This window comes from Rattus rattus, chromosome 3 (genome assembly GCF_011064425.1).
Source record: "Rattus rattus isolate New Zealand chromosome 3, Rrattus_CSIRO_v1, whole genome shotgun sequence".
Taxonomy (NCBI): Eukaryota; Metazoa; Chordata; class Mammalia; order Rodentia; family Muridae; genus Rattus; species Rattus rattus.
In genome coordinates this window covers 67,171,411-67,196,676 of record NC_046156.1, presented here as the reverse complement: position 1 = coordinate 67,196,676, position 25,266 = coordinate 67,171,411, and the positions used below count along the sequence as shown (strand labels likewise).

Sequence of the window (25,266 nt, the reverse complement as noted above, 5' to 3'; positions counted from 1 at the left end):
GCCAGACATAGCAGTATACATTTGTAATTCCAGAACTGGTAGGGTGGGGTACATATAGTAAGTTCAGTGTTCTTCTTGGTTATATTGTAGCTTGAGGACAACCTGAGCTAAGTGACGCCCTGGTGTTTGTTTTTTTGTTTTTTAACTAGAGTTGGAAAAAGGGTGCAGGGGAGGTAGTAGCTAGTACCTGTAGGACATGCCATGGTTTCTAGGCGTGGCTTCCCTGCCATCCTGTCCTAGAGGATGGGGAACAGTCTGGTCCTTCACCTTCTAGTATTCTAATGGGCTTGCCTCCTGTCCACTAGACTTTGTTACCATGTGAAACTCCTCATAAACATCTGTTGCTCTGCTGTTCTCTCCTCTGTGATCTTGGGGCGGGAGGGTGAGCATCAGTTAAATAAATGTGAGAAGTACATGTCATGTTGTAATTATAATGAAGGTTCATGAGAAAGTGCAGATCTGTGGATTGTTCACTGTGTTAGACTCTTGATCAGTATGTGTAACACATGTTCTCCAGTGATGCCTAAAAGGTTATGCTCTTGGTATAGTGATACAGCTGTTTAGAGCTAAATTAGGAATTTTATCTTTCCAAGTTTCACTTCATTGGAAAGAAGGCTTCTGCTTTTAGTTTCCATTCATTCTGAATAAAAGAAATTGCAGAGTTAACTCAGCAGATCACAATCTACCAATACTTGTCTGCTGCTTCTCAACCTCTTCGATATGAGGGTTGCCTAACACAGCTGACCTTACAAAGGGATTTACATATAAATAGAGAAAAACTTTAATTGTTAGACTTTATCTAAGAGTGATACGTGTTTGAAAAAAAAATACACTTAATACATGCTTGTTGGTAAAGAGGTCATATTTGAATCCTTATATCCAGATCGAGAAAGTTACTGTTACATACTTACTTTTTCTTTTATAGGAAGTAGATCTCCTAATGCAAAGTTGCCCTCAGTGCCAGCGGTTGGCTCCGTCCCACAAGACCCAGTCGCACACATGAGGTATTTACGCTGCTTGTTTGGGTATTGAAATTTGTGCTTTTTTTATGACCCACCCTCCCCTTCCCCTGAATTCTTTCAAAATTAATTTTATTTCAAAATATTATGTTTTAGAATGTTTATGAGAATTGTCCACTTGTAATAAAAAGGCTACATGTATGATACATTTTTATGAGCTTATGGTGTATATTGCAAATAATTTTGAATTGTTAGGAATATATTGTTCCTTTTCTTTAAAAGCGATCATATCTTCTCGATCATGATCATATTAATTCTGCATACTACACAGAGTTTTACTTTTAGTTAGAATTTTAATGTGGAAAATATGTCTCAAAATTTAATTCTGAAATTTATAGTCATATTTCTAGCCACTATATGCCAAGTGGTTGGAGAATTTTTGTTTTTTCTTACCATAACTGCCAAATCCCTGTCTCCCAGGACAGTAGGGTGCTTCTGTGAAGAGTGTGTATTTGTGGGATCACACAGGCGGAAAAGGTTCTGTGAGGCACAGGGAGAAACCTGTGAGGAGGTGGTTGTGGAGAGCAGAATCTTTAGAGGGTTGTCTGATAGTTTCAGTGGGAGCTGCTCTATTGCTAACTTAAGGTATGGAAGTACTGTTGTGAACCAAGAGTAGCAATGGCTGTTAATTTATTTGCTCATCAGTTCCCTGATGGTCAGCATGCCTGTTTATTCTTCTAAACTCATTAAATGTATGTATATGATTAATTATATATGAACATATATGCATGCTCATGAAAACTTGTTAATATGTTAAGATAATTGTAGATGTACGATTTATGGTTTTTCTAATAAAGTATCTTAGAATATATTAGAAAGAAAGTGTTATCACTTCAGTAAAAGTTTGAACTTGTTTTTACAGACATTTGCATGCTACAACTGACAACTTAAAATGAAGACATTTTATATCAAATTTTTGATAGCCAAGTTTGATGAGCAGATAAATAAGATGAGGTCTTGAGTTAGTTTAGATTATAATAGAGTCATTGAAAAGTGCTTTCAGTGGGCAAGGTGCAGTTTACAGTAAGAACTGATGCTTGGAATGGTGGTTCCTCAGGCGTCTGTGAGAACTTGGAGTGGAAAGACATATCAGGGTAAAAAAAGGACATTTTAGGTAGAAAACTGTTAGACTTTATGTTTCTGTGGAAGCAGATGTCACTCTACAGCCTAGAAAGCTAACTCAGCGTCTTTTGTTAGTATCACAGAAAGACTCGAGCACGCCCTGGAGAAGGCAGCTCCCCTGCTCCGAGAGATTTTCGTGGATTTTGCACCTTTCCTTTCTCGGACACTGTTAGGTAGTCATGGACAAGAACTGCTTATCGAAGGAACAAGTAGGTGGTTTTCTTTATTCTGTTTATATGCATTTACATTATAAAGGTATGTGCTCAAGTAAGAAAAGTCTGCATCATCTTAAATATTTTCACCATTGGCCAGCCCTTGTGGAGGTCTGTGTCTTTTGAAGACTTTTTCACAAATCTGTTATATTTTAATCTTTTTTTTTTTTTAAACCAGCAAATTCAATGGTGCTTTAAGTAGTGTTTTGTTGCTATGAAGAGACGCCATGACCAAGGCAACTCTTATAAAGGACAACATTTAATTGGGGCTGGCTTACAGGTTCACAGGTTCAGTCCATTATCATCAAGGCAGAAAGCATGGCAGTGTCCATGCAGGCCTGGTTCTGGAGAAGCCGAGAGTTCTACACCTTATTTCAAAGGCAAACAAGAGAAGACTACCGTCTTCCAGGCAGCAAGGAAGAGGGTCTCAAAGCCAACCCTACAGTGGTAGACTTCCTTCAACAATGCCACTCCGCTAATGGTGCTGTTCACTGGGTTAAGCATATTCAAACCCTCACAGATGGAGTCTAAAAGTAATAGGCCAAAGCAGTAGCATTTGTTTTTCTGGTGCTGGAGGTTGAACATGGGATCTTGTACATCCTATACAAGTGCTTTACTGTTGAGTTCATCTTTAGATCAGGATTTATTTTTTAGTGAAATTAAATTCACCACGGGTATCAGGCAGACTGGTGTACAAGGCTTTGCTTATACTTTAGAGCCTTACAAACATCCATATCTCGCCATGTATAAATAATTAACTTTCTGCTAGTACCATTATATTTTATGATAACTGGCACTGTAAACTACCCTGCTCTTACGCATGGGGACAGACCATGTGTAGGGTACCTGGATGTCGTCTTGCCAGGCAGCACGCAGAGGAAGATTGCTGAGGACACGCCTGCCACTTAGAGAATGGATGAAGGGCAGTGGTCCTCTGGGTTTTCTTTATTTTTTTCATGAGGCATTGTAAAGCTAATGTTTTCAAAAAATGACTCAACTAGGTGAAGGAAGATTCAGTTCAACAGAGAACAATTTTTCAAACAACTGATTCTATGTAGGAACTTAAAGACTGGTTCCCAGGATTGGGAAGTGGAAACTCACAACTTGGGAGTTTTAGACCTGGCCAGGGCTATATGAGAAACCATTTAAAATAACAACTAATTTAATAGGTTACCTTAAAAATATCAGTTGCCATCCCAAAACTAGAGATTTTAAAGGCCAAATTTGAGAACTTTTAGTAATGATAGTAAGAGTTAATTTTGTTTGAATGTTGTTGGATTATAATTATTGTGTTTTGCTTTTATTTTTGGACCCAATTGATGGTGTAATATAAATATTGATAATTTACTAAAGCTCAAGGGTCCTGGTTAATAACAAAAATCCCCATTTCTTCTTTAGTGTCCAAAATACTGACATATTTGGTAATGCATGATCTCATTTCCAGAGTTCAAAAGTCACAATGAATTTATTTAAAAAGAAATTTCTGATTTAGAAATACTTCAGTTATACATCAATAATTTATTTAATAACAGACTATGTAACTATAAAGGACACTTACTTATTAAATAATACAGTTTGAAAATAATCGATTTAAAGATGCAAGGAAGTCTGAATTGAAAGGCAGTTCAAAGCCTAATTTTTGTTTCACACATCAAAAATGTTTGAAGTCATACATCTACTTATGAAGCTTCATCTTTGTTCAGAGTTATGCGCGTGCGTCTGTAGCATGAATGTCCTTTCAACAGATACTTAGTGTGAGAAGTCCAATACCAGGTCTGTTATGTCTCCACACTCTGCTCCTTAGCACATTTACTATCCTGCAAGAGCACAGTAACTGTTCAACTAAAAATGTGATGTTACATGCCCTGTCACTACCATTGGTTTTCTGCACATTCAGCTGTTCAGTACATATTTTCTCTCTATAATCTTTGTATTTAACACTTAATATAAAGATTATATGTATTATGCTATTCTGAAATAAGACTGAAAAGAAACAAATGTATATACATGTATTTTTCTACATAAGTATTGAAATATGTGTGGTGGAATGAAGACCATTGTATAAACCTTTCTAAGTTTGCATGCTCGAAATCATTTCTGTCTCTTTTGTTCATTTCACATGTGAAAGGTCTAGACTAGAATCCAGGAGTAATAATTCTGCTTCCTGTGGAATTAACTAATTTAATGAGGATTAATAACCTAACTGTCATTAATTCACTATAAGAATTTATTTTTTAGGGGCCATTTTTTTTTTGAGATCATAATTATACCATTTCTTTCTTCCCTTCAGACCTTTCCATGTACCTTAATTCCTTTCTTTAATGGAAAATTCGTAGCCTTTTTTCATTAATTGCTGTTACATACATATATGTATATACATACATAGTTCTAAATATAACCTGTCTAGTCCCTAAGTTACTTTTTTCATACTTTTTCGGCTGACCATTGGCTTTGGGTTAGCAATTGGAATCATTCTCCCTGGGGAAGGACGACTATTTCTCCTGCTCTCTGCAAGAGCAATAGGTATTGAAGTTGTGGTAAAACTGTCCTTATTTCTGGCTTACATATTAAAAAGTGACAGGGTTTTGGATCAGTGGAAGCCCAGGCAAGTGAAGAGATGGTAGCGCTGTCCTTCTTCCCTGCTTGGCAGCCTTTGGACTGCTGTGTTCTGATCGTCTTAGCAGTGCAAACCCACGTGTTAGTGATGAATGCTTGCTTAGTGCAGCCCACAAAGGCTATGTGTACATCTTTATGCCACTGTCTCCGTTGCTTTTGACATTTCTAACATGGTGAAAATTGTTCTCCTTTTTTTTTTTTTTTAAGAAAATGAAAGGTATTTGTAAAGCTTTAATGTGTCATCCAGCGCTATTGTTCAGTTAAAAGGCAGAAAACTAAAGGGCATAAAGATAAGAGATAGGGAATGAGTGGGATGTATGGAAGTTTTAATGGAGTAAAAATGGGACTAATACCACAGGGCTTGAATATCACTCAAATGTATTTAATACAGAATAAACAGTTGTAAGTCTTTGATATTTATAATGTCTTTGGGTTATTCAATCCTCATAAGGGTTGGAATTCCTTTTTAAATATATTTGTAATAATAAATTCTTTGTGTTGTTCTTTGATTGTATTTAAAGTACATAACTCTTTAGATGGTTGCTAAGGATATAAAAGTTCCTTTCTAAGGATATTTTTAGTTAATCTAAAACAAAAGGAAAATAGAAATAATAGAAAGGAAAATGTAAATAATTAGTTTATAGGAAATGAGGAATACATAACAGACAATGGCTTGCATTTCTGTTAAGGTTTAGTGTGAGGTCGGAGGTCAAGGTACTAATAAGAGTGTTTGGGATGTCTGCTGCCATGAAACAAAATGGAAACTTGATTGATAGCTGGAGGGTTGAAGGGAGAGAGTGTGGTGGAGAAAGCAAAGGTCAGGGAGCTATTTCCCTTCTCTGCATGTGTAATGATCAACTCTCTCCCAACAAAATGTAGATGATCATAATCAATATGGCATATGTTATATGCATTTCTATGAGTATCATGAAATATCACTATAGAAGAAATCAATAAACGATTGAGTATCCTGAAAGTTAAAATGAAGTAGTTTACAGAAGTGATAATTTTGATTTAAATTAAAGTAACCACAGAGTACTTTGTTTATTATACAATCAAATGTGTACAGATAGTTCTTAGCACAATATTAACATTTTAGTTTTAATTTGGACAAAAATAGCATATAAAATGAATGTCTGGAGTTTTTAAAATCTTTGTGTTTTTAGAATAATCTTTTCTTTAAAACAGGTCTGGTCTGCATGAAGTCCAGCAGTTCAGTTGTGGAGCTGGTCATGCTGCTGTGTTCCCAGGTGGGTGCAGGCACAATCAAATCTCGATGGAGAAGTAGGTTCTCCTGTGTGTGTGTGTTTGACAGCTTCTTGCTGTATTAAGTTTTTGTGGCAATAAAGTTTTGAATGTTATGTTAAAATAATTTCATTTCTATCTTAAGATGATTACTTATATATAGTATATATGATTTTTAAACATGAGAGAGAACGAGAGTGAGGAGACGATAAATGAGAAAAGCAGATTTTAGAATTACCCTAAAATGCTTGAATCAGTTGGTCTTGAAAGGACTCTTTTTGCTCTGTGACTAAGGATCTAGAAAGAGCTTTACTTATGTACTTTGTCGAGTGCTGCTCTGAATTCCCTTGGGAATCATGGGTTTGCCTCCCTTTTGTGCAGAGGTTATAAAATGTGTAATAAATAATTTTGAATCCTTGTCATTGCTAATTATTCTTGACATACACAGTAGACTTGGGAAAATACCAACAAAGATGTGGCAGTCATCATCATAAGATGTACAAAACAAATTCCTCAGAGCAAAATTAATTCCAGTGTTTAGAAACCCTTTGGTTAGCTTTAACGATTTTTAAAGCTTAAATAAAATTTATATATCCTGTGATGTTTTGATTTTTGTTTTTCAAGTAAACAAATGAATGTTTTTATTGAGTTTTTTTTTTCCCTGTAGTCTTTTTAAAGTGGTATCTTGCTGGTAGTAAATTCCTGTACTTAAAACTTTAACATAGCCTTTTTTAATAGGAAGGGTATTGCTTTAGAGGTCAAGGGTTTTGACCCATTTCAACACCTTTGACCTTCATTTACAACTCTCATGGTTTACTTGCCTAACGAATAAGGATAATACAAAATTAATGTTTCTTCGCATTGATTTATTCATTTTAGTGCCTATGTTGCCAAATTTATTCAGACTGTGCTGATGGACATTTCATGAATACAAATTAAAGAATCATAGAAGGTGTGAAAAATCAATACTATGTGTTATCAATACAGTGCAATAAGAACAATTACTCGTAGAGAGTATAGCTAATGGAATTTTATAATGAACTTGTACATTTTTTAAAGGGCTTATTATTCTTTGATTTTTATGGTTTTTTTTTAATCTAAGTATTTTGTTTAGAATACTTCTTTTCCAAAATCTCCCTCGGTAAAATTTCTCATTATGCCATCTGATTTTAAATAGTTGGTTGTTTATTTCTTGTATGAAAATCACCAGATACACCTTATACCTGTTTGAAATTACCTTTCCTTTTAGTCCTCATGGTTTCTTCATAAGATATGGTTCTCTTGTTTATAGTGTAGTTGCTTTATATGTAAATTTTAATAATGAAGTTTCATCTTTTAGTTTAGGGTTGAATTTGCTTTGGTACGTGAAAGCTACTTTAAATATAGCACAATATGTATCCGAATGTCAGAGGCTGCCCAGATAAAGAATGACACATGATAACAGCCATTTGTCATGGATGTCACTGTGCTGCTTAATGCTTATCTGATCAAATGGCATATGGAAATCACTTAGAAGACTAAGTTGTACAAATCGGAAATTCTCAGGGATTTTATTTGAATAACATACATTATTAGGCATTTCAAGTCCTCAGCACTTTTTTATGAGTTCTTCAAGATGTCCCATGGCATGTGTACGAGATGTGACACAGTGTGAAAAATGAAGCTATTATTAGCTCCACATGTATACAGATTGTTCCAGGGTGATAATTACATTTTTCACTTTGAATTTTCCTAATTCAAAGAGGTCAACTTGGTAATCACAAAAGTGATTTATTTTGTTAAGAAGTGAACTGTCTTTTTCTACATGAAAGCTGAGGAGATATGAAATTGAATTTCAAGGGGACATTTTGCAGATACTGGGTGGGGATGTCTTGAGTTTGATTGATAATTTTTTTTAGTGTGAGATAGCGTGGGAAGTAAAAAGCTACCATCTTGCTAAATTTTTAATTAATTTTTTAGGAGGAGATGGAAAGGATTGGGTGCCAAAGATCAAGAGATCAGGTCAAAAACTCCTTTTTAATCACATAAATAATGGGATATGCTTATGAAATTAACATCTGCAAATTTGATTTAGAACTTTACAAATTAGTTGGTGTTAATTTCATAGCAGTCAGCTATATTCTGATTATTTTCTTGAGCTGATTCACAACTTATTTTCTTTTAAAAATTTAAAGACAAGGTGTTTAACCATACTTTATTACAAAATATATTTACAGTGTAAATTAAAGATCTGATCATATGAGATTTGCTGTCAAATAGATAAAATGTATCACTGTAAAAGTCTTTAAGGGTTTGGCTAGCACGTTTGTTACTCTTTCCTCATTATTTCATAGTTTATACTATTTAAAACATTTGGCTGTGTTAGTAGAGTTGGAAAGCTCTCTTACTATTCAATATTTTGCTTTTGAGTAATATTTATTAAATTAATTTATGTAGTGCATCTTATAAAATCAAGTACTGGGTAAGCTCTAAATATTGTTCTTTTTTCTTGAAATTAATTAATTTCTTTCAGTGCTGCAGATTATGTCTTGGGCCTTGCACATTTTAGACAAATGCTCTGCCAAAGAGCCACATCCTTAGCCCAAATTGCTTTCCTTAAAAGATAACTACATTCAGTATTCAAGGAAGCATATATTTCCACACACACAAAAAGTTGAGAAAGTTTTCACCTATACCCCAAACAACTTATTAATGCCTTCCTATTTTGTCGTTTTTGTGTGTAAACCTGTTAAAATGATTTTAAAGAAAATATTAAATGTTTCAAGTAATAGTACTTCAGTGCTGTATAAAGTGCTTGTATCTTCCTCATTTGACATTAATATCATTTTTGAAAGAACTGACATTGCATTCAAGGCCACTTTATAAAAGTGTTGTGTTGCTCATCCTAATTCAGTCTGACATACATTCCAATAACACTACCTCCCTTCTTGGGTTTAAAGCTAAATTTATGACTGTGCATTGTGAAGTGCATCATTTAAAAATGGTTTCAACCCAAAACATCTAATAAATAAATAATGTGTATGGCTACTCAGTAGTAGACTTTCTAGACTAGAAATCACTCCATCGGATACTCAACAGTCCACTATCGGAGAGGGCTGTCAGATAAATCTTGTGGTAGCGGCATTCATGTCCTGTAAATCACATATTATTGTCTGAGCCTTCTGCCAGGTCATCTATTCTTTTCCCATTTATCAGAAATGCATACAGTCTATAGAAAAACTAACCACACCATGTAGTCTGGCTTGGCATCCTGTCTGAGTTATCAATTAGCAGCAGAAGTTTATTTAAATGCTTATCCTGAGTTTTTAAAAGATAAATCAACATTATTAATATTTTTGGGAATGCTTTCTTCACATGAAAGTAATGACGGGGTTGGTGATTTTTCACTTGAGTTTGCTGTATCTTTGAATTGACAACTAACTGCTGATAGCCGATAGACATACAGCAGCATCCTTTTGTTTTTAATGTTGGTTTTTATCCTAATTTTTGTCTGAATATTAGTAGAATCCTCATTTTCCTTTCTCTTATCTTTCTTTTATTTTCCTTATAAATTCTGCTTCTGTATCTTGAATTTCTCTCTCCAGATTCTTTGATACATAATGCTGTTGTCCAGTGCTCTTTTCCTTCCCCCCATTGTCCCCTTTTTGTTCATACATTCATCATGACTGGTATCTTATTATGGATAGCTGACTCACACAAACAAGGAATTAACAAAAGAGCGTGTTCATCATGGTTTTTGAGAGGTGGGGCTTGAATGTGTTTTACTGTCATTGTTAATTCTTAAAGTTATCCAAATGTGTCATCCTTTTTCTGTCTTGACACATAATTTTTAATTCCTTATTAGTGTCTCATAAAACAACTCTCTCTCTCTCTTTTTTTTTTACTGTGTTTTTGTGGCTTTGGGATGGGGTCACTGTAAGTAGCTCGGCTGTCCTGGGACTTTCTGTCTGAACTTGAGTTAGGTTTCAACCTGTCATCCTTCTGCCCCAATCTCTTGAGTGCTTGGATTACTGATATACACTGTCATGCCTGGTTGGTTTATTCAGGATTTATAAGGATTAAACCCTGGGTTTTCATGCATGCTAGGAAAACACTTTATAGATTGAACTATGTGTCCAGCCTTAAGTCAGCCCCTTTTCCCACGAATGTACTAGTATTGTAATTCACATCCTTTGGTCTAGCTGAGTTGTTAGTATGATGTCTAGAAACAGGTCAGAACACAGTTTATATCAATAAGAAATTATATATGTTCCAATTACAGAATTTAAACTTTGGTATATATTTATTTGTAGGAGGCCTAAAGATGATAATCTCTAATGCTTACCTGAATATAGAAAATTTTCATTAAACATTTCTTGGATAAGTGAAGAATATTATAGCTTTTCTTTGTTTCTTGGGAGAGAGGGATGAGACAGGGCCTTCCTATGTATCTCATTCCAGCCTGAATCTTGTTATCCTCCTGCTTCAGCTCAAGCTCTGGGATTACTAGAGTACTGTATCAGTAGAGTAGTGACATAACTGATTTGATTTTACAAAAGCCAATTCTCTTCACACTGAAAATCTTTGTTTGTGTTTATTGTATAATATAAATACTTTTAAACTGTATGTGTTTGCTTTCACTGTAAAGTAGGAAAAAATAACTCTTAATCCCATTAGCTTTTGCTCATTGTCAATTTGTGGTCTGGTTGCCCCAACATTGGGTTCAGTTATTCAGTGCAAAGATCGAAGTTGAATTGAGAGACCTAAGAGCCGTTTTAGGTCTTATATTATAGTTTTTGTTTCATTAAACTAAAGTTGGTGGCAGAAAGCAGTTCTCATCTTTTTCCTTCAGTACATACTAGTGACAACAGCTGGATCAACATGTCCTAGATGAGTGATTACTGTGCCTGACTGTCTAGATACATCTGGAGTCCTCTTTCTTATCATAGCATGTTCATTCTTATGTTCTAGAACCCTTGGGAAGCTTCTCTCTATCAAGCAGAGTCCATCGTTCTCAGGGATAACCTTACTCTAATTGGACTATAATCTCAAAGGCTATTTCAAGTTCTGAATTCTTGCTGTACATCTTGAAGGGAGGATATATTTTGAGTACATATTAACTGATCACTTTAGATCTTAGTTTAAAGGACATGATGACTTTGGTCTTTTTTTGTTTGATTTTTGCTATTTTTTGTTTTGTTTTTGTTTTTCTGTTTGGTTTGCCTTTTGCTTTTTGATCTGTAGCCTTACTGTGTAGCCCAGACTGGTCTAGGACTAGCAGTGGTTTTGCCTTTGTTCAGATGTGTTGGGATTACAGGCCCATGCTGTGTAGATTCTTTGTGTCTGTCTGTCTGTCTGTCTCTGTCTGTTTGTCTCTGACTGACTGTCTCTCTCTCCCAACCCCCCAAAACTACTTTAACTACCTTTAAGTCACTTCATTGTCCTAAGCCTAACATTCTTTTCTTGCATCTGACATGATAAACAGTGAGAGAAATATTGAACTTCAGGTTTTTGAAAAATAATTAATATCTTAAAGTAAATTAATATCTTAGTATGTGGCTGAAATTTTGAAAATAATCCAATTTATATTTAAGAAGAAGGAAATCACTTTTCTTTCTACAGATTTTGAAAATATACTAAATGTTGAAACATACACTTTGACATGTTGTAAATATTCTATATCCCTTGTAACCAACCACTTTTACAAGGTAAACCATACTTTGGGGGGCAGTTGAATTCTTTAAGAGTGGTTTATGTGTACCATGGTCCAACCAGGATTAATCCAGTTTTCTATTTTAGCATTTTTATTATGTTACTCTTTCCATTTTGATGTTTTTATACCTCTTCTTTGGAATATACTTTTAGAAAATTAGTGACTATAAATTGACTGCTTCTGAGCTTTTGTTATTGTCAGTACCTATGATCTTTTGATTGCTAATGGAATAAGAATCAATAGCATAGTCCCTACCATTAATATGGGAGAAAGACCTCCTCCAGTGTAGTCAGTCAGTTCTGTCACAGAGCAACGGTGAGCACTTTATCTGTATAATTTGCAGTAAATGGAAGAATAGGTATTCTCATTGAAGTGTTCAGAGCTAATTTAATGTTTGTGCACTGTAAATAGTTGGCCTTATAAGATGATGCTGAAAAGCCATCCCAGCATAGATAAGACATTTCTGAGAGCTACAGGCGATAGTTGAATTGATCATAAAAAATCTTAGAATCACTGACAATTAAAAGAAGGCATCAGCTTATTAATGACTTCATACTTAACCACCCAACATTATGAATTGTTTCAAAACTTTATAAAAATAACTTTATGGGGATTGGGATTTAGCTCAGTGGTAAAGCGCTTGCCTAGCAAGCACAAGGCCCTGGGTTCGGTCCTCAGCTCTGAAAAAAAAACCCAAAACTTTATGTTTGAAGTTTGTGTTTGAAACCTGTGTCTTACATGAACATGCAAAAATCAAAGTAAAGTGAATTATTTTTCAAGAACAAATGCATATTAAAATGTTGAAATCTAATGGTAGGCTAATGAACATACCCATGTATACTGCTCTTTGTTTACGTTTCGATACAGACTTTTCTTTGATATTAATTAAAGTGCTTTTTACAGCCAAAGAAAAACATAATTTTATTTTACATTCTGGGTTCCATTTGAAATACAGGCGTCCTGGTGCTTTACCAGCACACTAGGATTTAGAAAACACAACTTTAAAAGGTACATTTTGTGGAATGGGCAGTACACCCTGTGGCTTGGCGGTCTAGTCAGAAGGATGAGACCATGCTGACTGTGTAACGACATCTTTGAACATTATTCTCAAGGGTGGCAAATGCAAAACAAAGTAATATCAACTGGCACTTAATTCTGCAAGCTCCCTGCTGATTGGGGTGTTCAGTGAAATGGAGCTCTTCCTGACAGGAAGTCAGCCTGTGAGTGTGGAGACTTTTGAAAATAGAGTGTGTTTTAATTTAACTCCCTGCTGTTTTACAACTCCTCTTTTAAATTTTGGATTAAGAAGAGAGGAAAAGAGAGGAACACAAATGGGAATATCCAGAGTATGGCATTTCCCTTTGATTTTAAGGCAACTCTGAGTACAGGTCAGTGTCTGTTTCACAGTAATTAACTGCTTGCTCTTTTGCTTGGTGCTCACCTTCCTAATTCAACTTTAAATCAGTTTTCTAGTTGTGATATTTTAAGGGTTAGCTTAAAACTGTAGTTTTAAATTTCCTTTGTTTAATCTGCCTTTGATAACTTCTTAAAGACTCCAGTATATTCAAGTTTAACATTTTTATACAAAGTATACTTATGATATATGAATGGACTTCAGTCAGAGTAGTTAATTAAGTTTAGCCTTTCCAGCTTTTTTGTATTTAAATTTACATATTGCATCCATCTCTTTAAAGCATTTGCACTGCTTGGCGAGTGTTGAGATAAGATTATTTAGTGTGCTGTAGTACCCACCCTCACAGTAATTAAAGTATTCTGTATCTCGGTAGTGCCTCCTGTTTGATCATGCCACTATCTTATGACATCTATCTTTAGATGTTACAACATGATGCTAACAAAATGAAGCTAAGTGACATTGGGTATTTTTTGAAAGAAAGGATTGGGGGTGAAAAATGCCATGAGGACTGATTTCGAATATCTATAAACAATTTTCTTCCTGCTAATGGCTAACACATAACATTGAGTGAATCAGTTTCTTTTAAATTTCAAAGACTTGGTTTCTTATTGAGAGCTATGAGTGCACAGAGATCTTGTTAGTTAATATTTATAGACGTATACAGAACTGCTCGTGGGACAAAGTTGGCCAGGCCACAGGCTGAAGTTGTTAGTGCTGACTGTGTTTCCACACAGCCTCTTCTCCTTTCATCAGTGTCCTCAGTGTCTCTGCTTTCCTCTAAGGAAATTAATTTATGTCCTCTATCTTTATCTCACAAAATAAAATAACACTGTTTTCATCTGTGATTATCTATATTTATAATTACATGTCCTGTCCAACCTGTCTTCATCTTGAACCATAGAGTATTACCTCTAAGAATTTCTCAAAGCCCAAAATTTTGCATTCTTTTCCTCATAGATAACAGTTATGGGTCACATTGGCTTTCTTCTGTTGACTCCACAGGTGATCTACCACTCTGGTTCTCATCATGATGACGGCTCTTCCTAGGAAGGCTACTGTGCCAAAATACAGGAAACATTGGTAGTGTTAGGAACCTCAACGTTGAGGTCTTCTTTGTAAAATCTAGTCCTCACTTATGCTACCTTTTTTCTTAACATATTTCATGTTAATTTACTGTTTTTCAAAACATTTAAAAACTTACTAAATATATCATCATCAAAAAATTTGTGTTACATGATGATTCTTACAGTTAAATTTTGTCAGAATGGAAAAAGGATGAATATAATTGGAGAACTTTCTCTTTAAGATTCAGAATCTGGCTTTGTAAACTATACTAAGTACACAAGGCAATAGATTTGTTCATTGCTTCATCTTACCTTTTGAAATTTATACATTTATCAAAACAGAGCATTGCACATGTAAATGATAGACTTAAATAACACAACTTTGAGCATCATGTTGAAACAGTAAAAGCTTCAGATATAAGAGCATCAGATTTTCAAGTTCCTTCGATTGCTATTTGAGTTATGTTGTAGGTGGAAGAATGGCTGACATCATGGTGTCCATCCAAAACATGCCTTAGGACTTTTGTGCTGTACTAGGTATCAGCTAGCATCTTACTACATGCATTGATAAATATTTGAAGAGTACTGCATCTTGTGCCTTTCCACAACCAAAGTCAGTATATGTATGGTTGGCCAGTGGGCTATGGCTCAACACCTAAGAAATTCATGCCTCTTGTATGTTTCTTAGATAATACATGTTGAAAATCTTAGACTGGAATTTTATGGGTATATGTAATATGATGTTCAGATAATAATATTCCTTCTGAAGACATATCATTTCACAGCATAAACATAAATCTTACTTGCTCTTGATGAATTCTAACCAAATATGTGTGTTTTAACAATTATTCTTTATTTGAAGTTAAACTTAGCACTGAATTAAAATCTCATTTTATATTAACCCTGACAGTTTTTTGAATGAATTACATTTATATACGGTTGTTAGTGTGCAGAATTCGATGACTTCAAATAGTTAAACAGCAGGAAAGTTTCTGCTTTTAGTTAAAAACTGCTGTTTTCTGTATGGGCTTATTTACCACATGTTTAATTCTTAATGCTGTGTGCTGTGGGACTGTGCATATGAAAGGCAGCATAAAGAGCGCTGCCTTGTAAGTGTACGGCTGGTACTTGCTACACAATAATAGAGGCACTATTTTATTGGGTTACTTGTAATTAACTTCAGCACTAGACACCCATATAAATCATTGGTAATCTGTTTTCGTTAGGTTTTTATTTTTTTTAAAACTGAGTTAATGTACTTGTTTCTGTTGTCTTTTTACATATGGATTGAGGTTGTAATTGCTTTTTGGAATTAGTCTGTCACAAAACAGTGTATATATACATTGAAGAAATGATTGAGGCAAGCTAATGAATTTTATGTAACATTTTATAAAGATTTGTTACTCAAATAAATATTCAGCAGTAACATTTTTTGTTATGAAACTTAATAAATAGTGATTTTATTCTTCCAAGTCAAAAAGTGTTTAGACACTTGAACAGTTAAAGTGACAGTAATTATTAATTAGAAAATATTTATGCTTTTTGTATTAAAAATGTCTGGCAATGTGAAAATAACCAAATATATCAATTTCTGCTTATCAATTAATGGAAAGTCTTTTTTTGTTAGACATTTTACCTCACATATTTTCTTCTTTGCATATATTTGATGGATACCTCTTTACATATTAACTGAGGTTTTATATTTATACTCATACTTTTTATGATTATCAGTTTATAATAAAATTATAGAAACAGACACCTTTGTAGAATGTTATAGAAAAGTTTCCATATGTATTTGTCTGGCTGAGTCCAAGAAAATAGTTTATGTTAATCCAATCAAATTTTAGAAAGAAGTAATGAGTGCACATGGAGCATGCTTGTAAATCTGTAGGCGAGCTTTAGAGAGCATGAGTTAACTTAATTTACTTCTATGATATTAAAATCTTTATTTGATCATTGTGAAATGAGTGTTAAGTGTACTGAGGACGGAGGTGGGAACCATGAAGAAAAATAAACAGGGCATGAAACTAATGCTTTAAAAAGTAACTTGATTGGTAAATACTTTTTATTACATTGAGTACATTAGATGGCTTAAAAATGTTCAAAAAATAATTAGCTGTTTTATATAGTTGTAATGGATGTCTTTCATGCTCTCCCTCCAGCAGTCTTTAATGAACCCGCCTTGTAATTTCAGTTCAGGCTTTGAGATTCCCTGAAGACTTGACTTCAGACCTCAAAGGGCACGAGTTGCCATATGTCTGGAGAAGCAGATTTGCCAAGCAGACTGACCATGTACTAATAGGACACATTTATATAGCTCCTGAGTGTGGAGCCCTGGTAGTCTTAATGATGATCATCTGTTGGGAGCTTAAAGCTAGAAAGGCTTAGAACAACTGTGCTCTCTCTGGAAACCACACTTTCTGTCCTGAACAGTGAAATATACTAACAAAGAACTGAGTTGGGAAATTATTAGAAATTCATTATTGATTGAAGGATGTTTTTTAGACATACTTGAAAACAAATTTGGATATATTCATAATAATTAAATGTTTGAGTATGTGTTATCCTTAACTTTTGTAGTTAAAAATCTCTATTCACTCTCAATTCCACAGATTGTACATGCCATCAATAGTTACTTTTAACATATCCATTTCCATGTATGTAGGGCTTCATTTCATGTTATGTTTTTGCTAACAAGTATAAAATTGAGCTCTTTGCTCAGATTCTAATAGAATTCATTTTCTCTTATTTTAAACTTAATAGTAGACACATGTTTCATTTGCTCATAGAACCATATACTATGATTTTATATATATTCACGAAAATGAGACCGGTACTTTTCAAAGGGCAGTTACTTGTTTTTACTGTCACAGCAGGACATTTCATCTGTAGTGAAGATGGAGTAAGCCTTTTCCTTTACAGTTTTGCCTTATTCTTTCCTGGCATGTGCTTATGGTAGGGACAGTATCTAGACAGATGCACTGTTGAGAGAATGCTGACACAGCCAATGCTCCTAAGAAGTCACGGAAACCTTCTCTTGAGCTCTGAAGTCTACTGCAGCCCTAGCAAGAACAAGTGTTGCCTCAGTTTGACCTTCAGTCTTATGTATACAGTTTTCTAGTCTTGTGTTCACACAAGTCCCTCTTTATTCAATACCTCCTTTCTGATCACTTCTTTTTGACTCATGATACTGTTTTTGTAATCTCTTTAGGTCACTGGAACTTAGCAAATCCATTTTAATTTTTTTTAAATGGCTGGTAAAATATTTCAAAAACTAGTGCTGGCATTTAATTAAAAATCCAAACCCTATCACTGTGTCACTGCAGTCCAGCTCTTTAGAAGTCAGAGGCAGGAGGAGGATTGCTTCAGCATGTATGTATGTATGTATGTATGTATGTATGTATGTATGTATGTATGTATGTATATGTAGGCAGGCAGGCATACAAGGCCAGCCTAGGCAACATAGCAACAGGGTTTTAAAAAGGAAAACACTTGAGACTTCTGGTGTAGCCTATTTATCCCACACCTGAGAGGCTGCTAAGAAGAAGATATATATATATATATATATATATATATATATATATATATATATATATATATATATATATATACCTTAATATCAGAATTTCAAATTCAGTTGTGGCTATATAGAGCGCGCGGATCAGCTGGGCTATATGAGACCTTGCTAAACAACACAGAACAAAAAGAAATAGATAGCACATGTACAAACATGTACATGCATGCTTCCTTGTAAACAAATGAATGTATAGATAGATACCAGGATAACAAAAACAACCAATCAAAGCCAAAATAAACCATAACACCAAACACTTTAACTTTTTCTGTAAGAATGCAAATTATTAATTTTGAGTTTAAATGTTTGTTAATTTAGCCTTTATTCCTTTCTTTTATATAAACCATGTTTAATTCCAAATTTCACAACTTATTTTAATGGATAATATTATAGTACCCACATAAATTGTTAATTTTATTTGACAGGTTAGAATATTGAGTTTAGAAAAGCAATAGATACTTAATAATTAGTTTACAATACATTTGTATTTTCATAATTTTGAGATTTGTATTCAGGAAACTTTAATGCTTGTTCCATTGTCAAATAATAAAAAAGAAATATTCTTTGTTTACACAGGAAAACATGTATGTATCAGGGAGGTTCACCTACCCATATGCAGACCTGAGAAGGAACCCACTGGTGACCAGGGATGTTTTAATTGTGTTGTATGTCTCCACCAGCCACAGTACCTGTGGTCAGGCATGTTCTATTGTGTTGTATGTCTTCACCAGCCAAGGACAAGTAGGGCATCTACAGGGGCCTCAGACACTGACAGAAGCCCTGCCCTTAATTACTGGATATGCTGTGTCAGGCATAATGTATCATTTCTTTGCCTGCGTAGAGTTCTTTTGGCACTTCCTTCTTTAGCCTTCTTGGCTTATTCTAGAATCCTCACCTCTATATAAATTATTGAAACTCTTGTGTGCCCAGCACCTATGGTTTTGAGTGCTACATCCTGAGCTGCTGGTGAACGTGTCCCAACTAAGATGTTCGCATCCTACCTACTGCAGCATTTCCGTGAGCGTTCTTGCCATTCATCAGTTATAAGCAAAGAAGCTGAATGGAGATTACGGTAGGTGTTCATTTGGACCCATAGCCAGTGTAGCATACTCCACTGATGTATGTCATTATGCCAGTGAGCAGTCTTATATTCAAAAGACAGCTTTCCTGTTGTATAAAGGACAATTTAAGGACGACCCCTCAATCATTAAAAGACAAGGCAACCTAATCTCCAGCCATAAAATAATAATAACCCTCAATCAATAGAACTCAAAGGAAAGGAGAAATGTCAGCTTTCTAAATAAAAGAGTTTAAAAACCAAATTCAAGAAAACTCAACAGATACAGAGAAGTACAAACAATTCAGTCAAGCAGGAAAACATTTCATGCTATGAATGAGAAATTCAGCAGAGAGACAGAGTCCATAGATGAATTTCAGAACTCAATAAATGAAATAAAAAAATACACTTGAGATGGTAGCCAACAGACTGTAAAGCAGAAGAATTTCAGATTTCAAGGGTGAGTTTTTGAAATACCAGTCAGATTAGTGATCAAAAAATGAAGACTGACTGTGGAAAATATGAAACTGAAACTCCTCTCAATGTGGACTCTGATTAAATTGTTCATTTCCCTATTCTTACTTAACACAGTGATAGAAATCCTAGCCAGAGTGCCAGAGGGAGAAGTAATGGGCATCTGAATAGAAAGGAAGAAGAAGACACCTTCTGTTAGCTGTTTAGTTGATTTTGTATGCACAAAACAAAAAGTAGTACCAAAGATTTATTAAAATTGATAAAATATTGTAGGACATAAAATGAACATAAAAAATTAATAGCATTTTATATACCTATATAATGCTTAGAAATCAGTCTCATTTAAAAATGGCTACCATAAATAACTAGAAAAGAAAAAACTAAACTAAGAATACTGTTGACTCAAATCAAATATTGACTAAAAAATTAAAGAGTATACCAAAATCTAGAGAGACATTCCATATCACAAAGAACTAGATGTTCATACTACTGAAAAGGATGTGCAGATTATATTTTTCATTCACAGAAAAATATAAAAGCAATTCTAAAATTGACATGAAACCTCAAGAGAGTAATTAGTCAGTTCAGTCTTGTGTAAAAAGAACATAGCTGAAGACCTAACAATAAATGGCCTGCAAGGTTATTGTGGTCAGAAGAACACAGCCTTGACTTTAAAATGAGCAGAAATGTCAGTGAAACAGAGTGCCCACATAGGTACAGGGAACTGATTTTTACCAACAATAAAAGCATATTGGAGAAGACTTTTTCCAGTATTTAATACCACCAAAAGTGTATATTAGTTTCCAGACAGATTCTACTTTATTCAACTGTCTTGCAAGATGTGCAAAAATACACTCCAAATGGGTTCAGGCCTACATACAGTGCTTGCAAGCAGCGTTCTTCCGTTAGAGACACTTTGATGTTTTTGTGCAGTGCTTTTCTGGGGTAACAGTTCAGCCAACTGACAGAAAGAAAAAAATAGAGAAATAGTTATCTCAACTAGCAGAGCCTCCTGTTGTCCAGAGGAACGGCGAAGGGTGAAGAGGCGCCACATGGACTGAGAGACAGTGTTTGCAAACTGTTATGGAATAGAAGATTAGCATTTTGAATATATAATAAACTGCAAGAAACTGAGCAGCATAAAAACTAAAATCATGAGTATACTTTCATAATCCCAGCACCTGGAAGGCAAAGGCAGGGGCATGAGGAGTTCAAAGCTGGCTTTGACTAGATAGTGTTTGGCGCCAAACTGGGCTACAGGAAACCCTATGTCAGCAAAATACAAAGTCTAAAATCAAAATTGTCATTGAAGAAATCCACAAATTATTTGAATAGACATATTTCAAGATCAGATAGGCCAAAGAATTGCTTAAAAAGTTAAAATATAATTTAGAAATAATTTAGGTCACAAAATAAGTTACTACACTGATTATTGAAACTGATGATTTCTCCAAAGAATGGATAGGAAAATTACATGTAATGAATGTTATCAAATGTGGCCTGAATTTATGTGCTTTTGAATATGTTAACTTTTAGAAATTTCTCTTATCTTTTAAACTTTTTTACCTGTGGAATATAGGCAAAGTCATGTAGTATACTTTTAAGAAATATATCTATTGTGTAATGCTTTTTTTCTTTTTTGAAAACTGGAGTTTATCTCAGGAAGTTAGAAATTATATTAATTTAAATGAATAATCAGTGTGTTTTATTTTTCTTCAATGTTTGCTTGAGTAATACAGAGAAGGATTTTGTAGTATCATTATAAAAACTGTTTTTTCTTTGTCAGAAAAACCTTTTCTACCAAGTCACAACCGTTTGCGGAGTGGCGGTCTTCGTGCTTGGGCTCATGTTTGTTGTGACTGCATGACTTCAGACATTAGTAACCTAAGGTTGCATCTTAGTACAAATTGATTAGGCAACAGTTATGGTCCTCGGATGTGATAGCCAATTAAATATAGCTTAGGCACAGGTATGAAATTATTGACTCCCTGCTTTTTGAGTTCTTCCTCTTGAAAGTGCTGAAGTGTGCTTTGAAATTGCTTACTTGCATTAGTGGTTGTATTTGAGGCTTTTAACGTGTTTTCATCAGGACCTCTGGGGAAAGGATAACCAAGACCTTTAAATGTGCTGTGCATTTTGCATCACTATATAATTGTAAATACTGTGATGAAATATTGAAATGATCATGAAAGATGATGACCATTAAGGTTTTCTCTCAACTATTAAAACTCACTAAAGGTTATATTGAGCTGTGGTTTATAAAATTGTTTAGACTAACGCCTTGTTGATAATTGTTTCTGAGTGGAGAAAAATGCCTTCAAACACCATGATTAATGAATATTCTTTTTAGTTTTGGCAATTTCCACAAATTACTGTAGAGAGTGTTTTATTATACAGAACATTGTGATTATCAAAGAAACAAAGGATGTTTTCTTGTGTGCTTCAACTTCCCGCTCACAAGCACTGTTAATTCTGTGACTTATCATATTATTCCTTCTACTTAACTAAAACAACAGAGGATTTATAGAGCTCCCTTTATGGACAAGGAGTCCAGTGATAAAGTGGATTCTTATGATTGTCTGCAAAAATTGTTATTCTCTAGTTGTCTTACGTACCTTCTAGTCTAACTTATATTTTCTGTTCTTTAAAAAGTATTTTAAAGGTAATATTTAAAAGGTTTCATTTTAGTAGTTTCATGAGTAATATTGAAATTTTTTGTGTATTTTTTACTTAGTCAGAAACCTAAACATTCATGTAATTTTTAAAGGTCTTTAAGACTAAGTATATATCATTTCAGTCAATTCTTGGTTTGATACATTTTTAATTTAAAAGAAAGGTTTTATTTTATTTGATATGTCAACTATGTTTAGGACACTATATATTTTAATTCATGATTTTTACAGTTATAAGTACTAATTTTAACATGTTTTAGTCTAACTTCATTAATGCTAGTTAAAATTTTTCTGGAGTTTGAATGGGACATTTTATGATTTTATTTTTAGGTAAGAATTCATGTTGGTAAAAGTAAAATCAAAATAAAGTTTACCAGCTTATTGACAATCTAGACAAGTATGCTTATGGTTTTTTAAGAAGTATGAATTATATTCTGTCTCCTCTTTGAGTCCACTTTTGAATAATATAGTATGAATTTGAATACAAGATGATACTGTCAAATGTGAGACAACCTTGAGACTAGTTTTAGATTCAGTTTGACTAACAAGGTTCTGTGTTCGGTGAAAGGGAAGTGTGGGGCCCTCTCCCTGGATCCAAGGACTTGCTTATAATTTCTGCTTCCCTCCATTTCTTTTCTGTGGGCAGAAGTGTGGCCTTGCTGCTTGTCCTTTTCCAGGATACATTTTTTTTTTAATTGAATTCGATTGTTTTCAGTTGGTCTGCACATTTGTTAACGTCATTTGTCCTAAAGAAAGGGGCTTTAAGTTAAATTTGAATATCTATTTTACACTTAATTTCATTTATATTAAGGAAAGGAATTTAGGGTTTTCATAATCTGCTGCATGGCAACTCTGACTTTTGAGAGACTACACTACAGACTTGTTTCTCACAGATTCCTAAATGTTAGTAAGGGTTAGAATAATAATACCTGGAATAGAAATATTTTAAAGTTGTGTTTATTTTGACAGAATCTAATGTAAAATTTCCAAGGACATATCCTTTTTGTGTGGGGATGAAAAAAAAGCTTTTAAGGCTTCTTTTCTTAATCATACATTTGGTAGATCATTGGACGCTTTTGCCTGCTACCTGCTTCTGAGTTTAACTTTCCTTGTACCGTGTATATTTACTAGTGTGATAATATGCTCCCTATTCAGAAGGTGGATTTATTCAGCACAGTCGTGGTATGCTGTCTTAGTAGTTTTTACAGATGTCTTGGGCTTTCTAAAAGACAATGAATGGTGAACAAATGTGGTTACAAAAAAAGTAAAAGTAGAAGAGAAATATACACATATCCATATGCCAATAAGTTGAAATTACATAGAATTTAAAACTCCACAATTTCCTATGTTCACAAACGTTATTTGGTTAATGATGAAATGATGAACAATGGCCAGTAGCTAAGTATAGTCTTTCATTTTAGATTTTAAGAAAAAAAAAAAAAAACCAAAAGAATATGCAACTATATGGAAGTATTAAGAAAAAGGATATCTGTGCAAGTTTATGTAGATAAATAGGGCAAGGTGAACAGGTAAGAACCTGTAACTGTGCAAACATGAGCACATTCACTGGAATTTCTAGCATACTTCAGCTCATAATGACCTTATCGTATTAGTGCTTATTTTCTATAAATGTTGAGAGTAACTATAAAAGAATTCATTTGAACATAGTCTACTGATTGATTTTCTTCCTAGGCCTTTTAATGGACATTGTTTTAGTGGATAAAGTTAACATATAAATTTTTAATGGTTAATGAATATAGTTGGAGATTTATACCACTTATTGCGAGGTTATATGCCAGTGAATTATAGTTTTCAGTTTATAACTGATTTATTCCAAATCATGCTCTCTATGTTATTAGTGGTCATTTTTACAGGAGTGTACTCTAATTATTAAAATTTTTGTACTACTCATTTCTGTCTTCATTGTGGATTATCTTTTAAAAATTATTATCTGTCGGTAATGTTTTCTGCTGCTGTTGATGTGACTCCAGGCTATGTCCATTTAGTTAGTGTGTAACATGTGATGCAAGAGTGGCAGGGAAAGCATGAACCGGCTCTGTTGGTTTACCTGGAAGCAGGCCTTCACTTACTTAAAGCCACATCTGTGTTCACAGGGCTGTGTTGAGTACAGCAGGTTTGACATCACTGTTCCTTTCACGACTAAGGAGAAGTGAAATAGATGTGGACGCTGTCTTGTTGTGATGTTAAAGAACTAACTGAAGCATAATTTCCTCAGCTTTTTCTTATTATTTTCTCAGGAGTGGCAGAATTCTATTCAGAAGAATGCAGGCCTTGCGTTTATTGAACTTGTCAATGAAGGAAGGTAATTTATTTTATATCCATTCATATTTTACTTTAAATATACTTTTATTTTTCCATATGAGCTAATTCTTTGGATTCTGTATTTATCGTTTTTGAATCAGTAATATTTTAGCACTTTTGGCTTATTGATGAGTAAAATTATGCCAACCTGTGGCCATTTTATACTTTTCATGGGTACAGATAAGGTTCTGGTTTTCATTTTCAATAGTTATATCTGGGTGTAGCAAAAAATAAGCTGACAATTTCTATTTGTAGTATAAGAAGCCAAAATTATTTACAACTTCCTTTAAATTTTTGTTTATAGAGTCATTTTTTAAAATTTGATTTCTGTGATTTCTTTCTCTCTTATGTCATAGTTTGGCTATGAGGAGGAGCACTTTGTGTTATAATTTCATGAGAAATTGGGGTGTGGTATCAGCAGGTATGATTTTCACTTAAGGAGCAGAAAATAGAAGAATTCTAAAAATGAACAATCACTGGTAGGAAAGAAAAGCAATGACAGTGTAGAAATGCAAAGGGAAGTAGTGTTTTAAGAAGAGAAAGAACTACTGGGCGCTTTGCCTTCCCTCATCACAAATTGTATACAGATCTCTAATAATAAAAACAACACAGTGTTGGCATAGAAACATACAATAATCAGTGGAATCAAATTTAAGAACCACACATAAGGCCACACCCCAGTGGACACCTGAATTTTGATATTGAATCCAGAAATACACGCTGGCCAAACGGGATAACTACATATAGAAGAATTCAAAAAGATCCATTCTCATATCTCTCTAC

General features: G+C 34.1%; 1 protein-coding gene across 1 annotated transcript in view; it reads left to right on the top strand.

Annotated features, from left to right (window-relative positions):
• Lrba (LPS responsive beige-like anchor protein) overlaps nt 1-25,266 on the top strand; it is a 543,225-nt gene that overhangs the window by 138,686 nt on the left and 379,273 nt on the right. The window contains exons 32-35 of the mRNA XM_032898147.1: nt 926-1,004; nt 2,217-2,350; nt 6,158-6,219; nt 24,420-24,484. Coding sequence (XP_032754038.1) covers nt 926-1,004; nt 2,217-2,350; nt 6,158-6,219; nt 24,420-24,484 — 340 coding nt within the window. The remainder of the gene's footprint in view (nt 1-925; nt 1,005-2,216; nt 2,351-6,157; nt 6,220-24,419; nt 24,485-25,266) is intronic.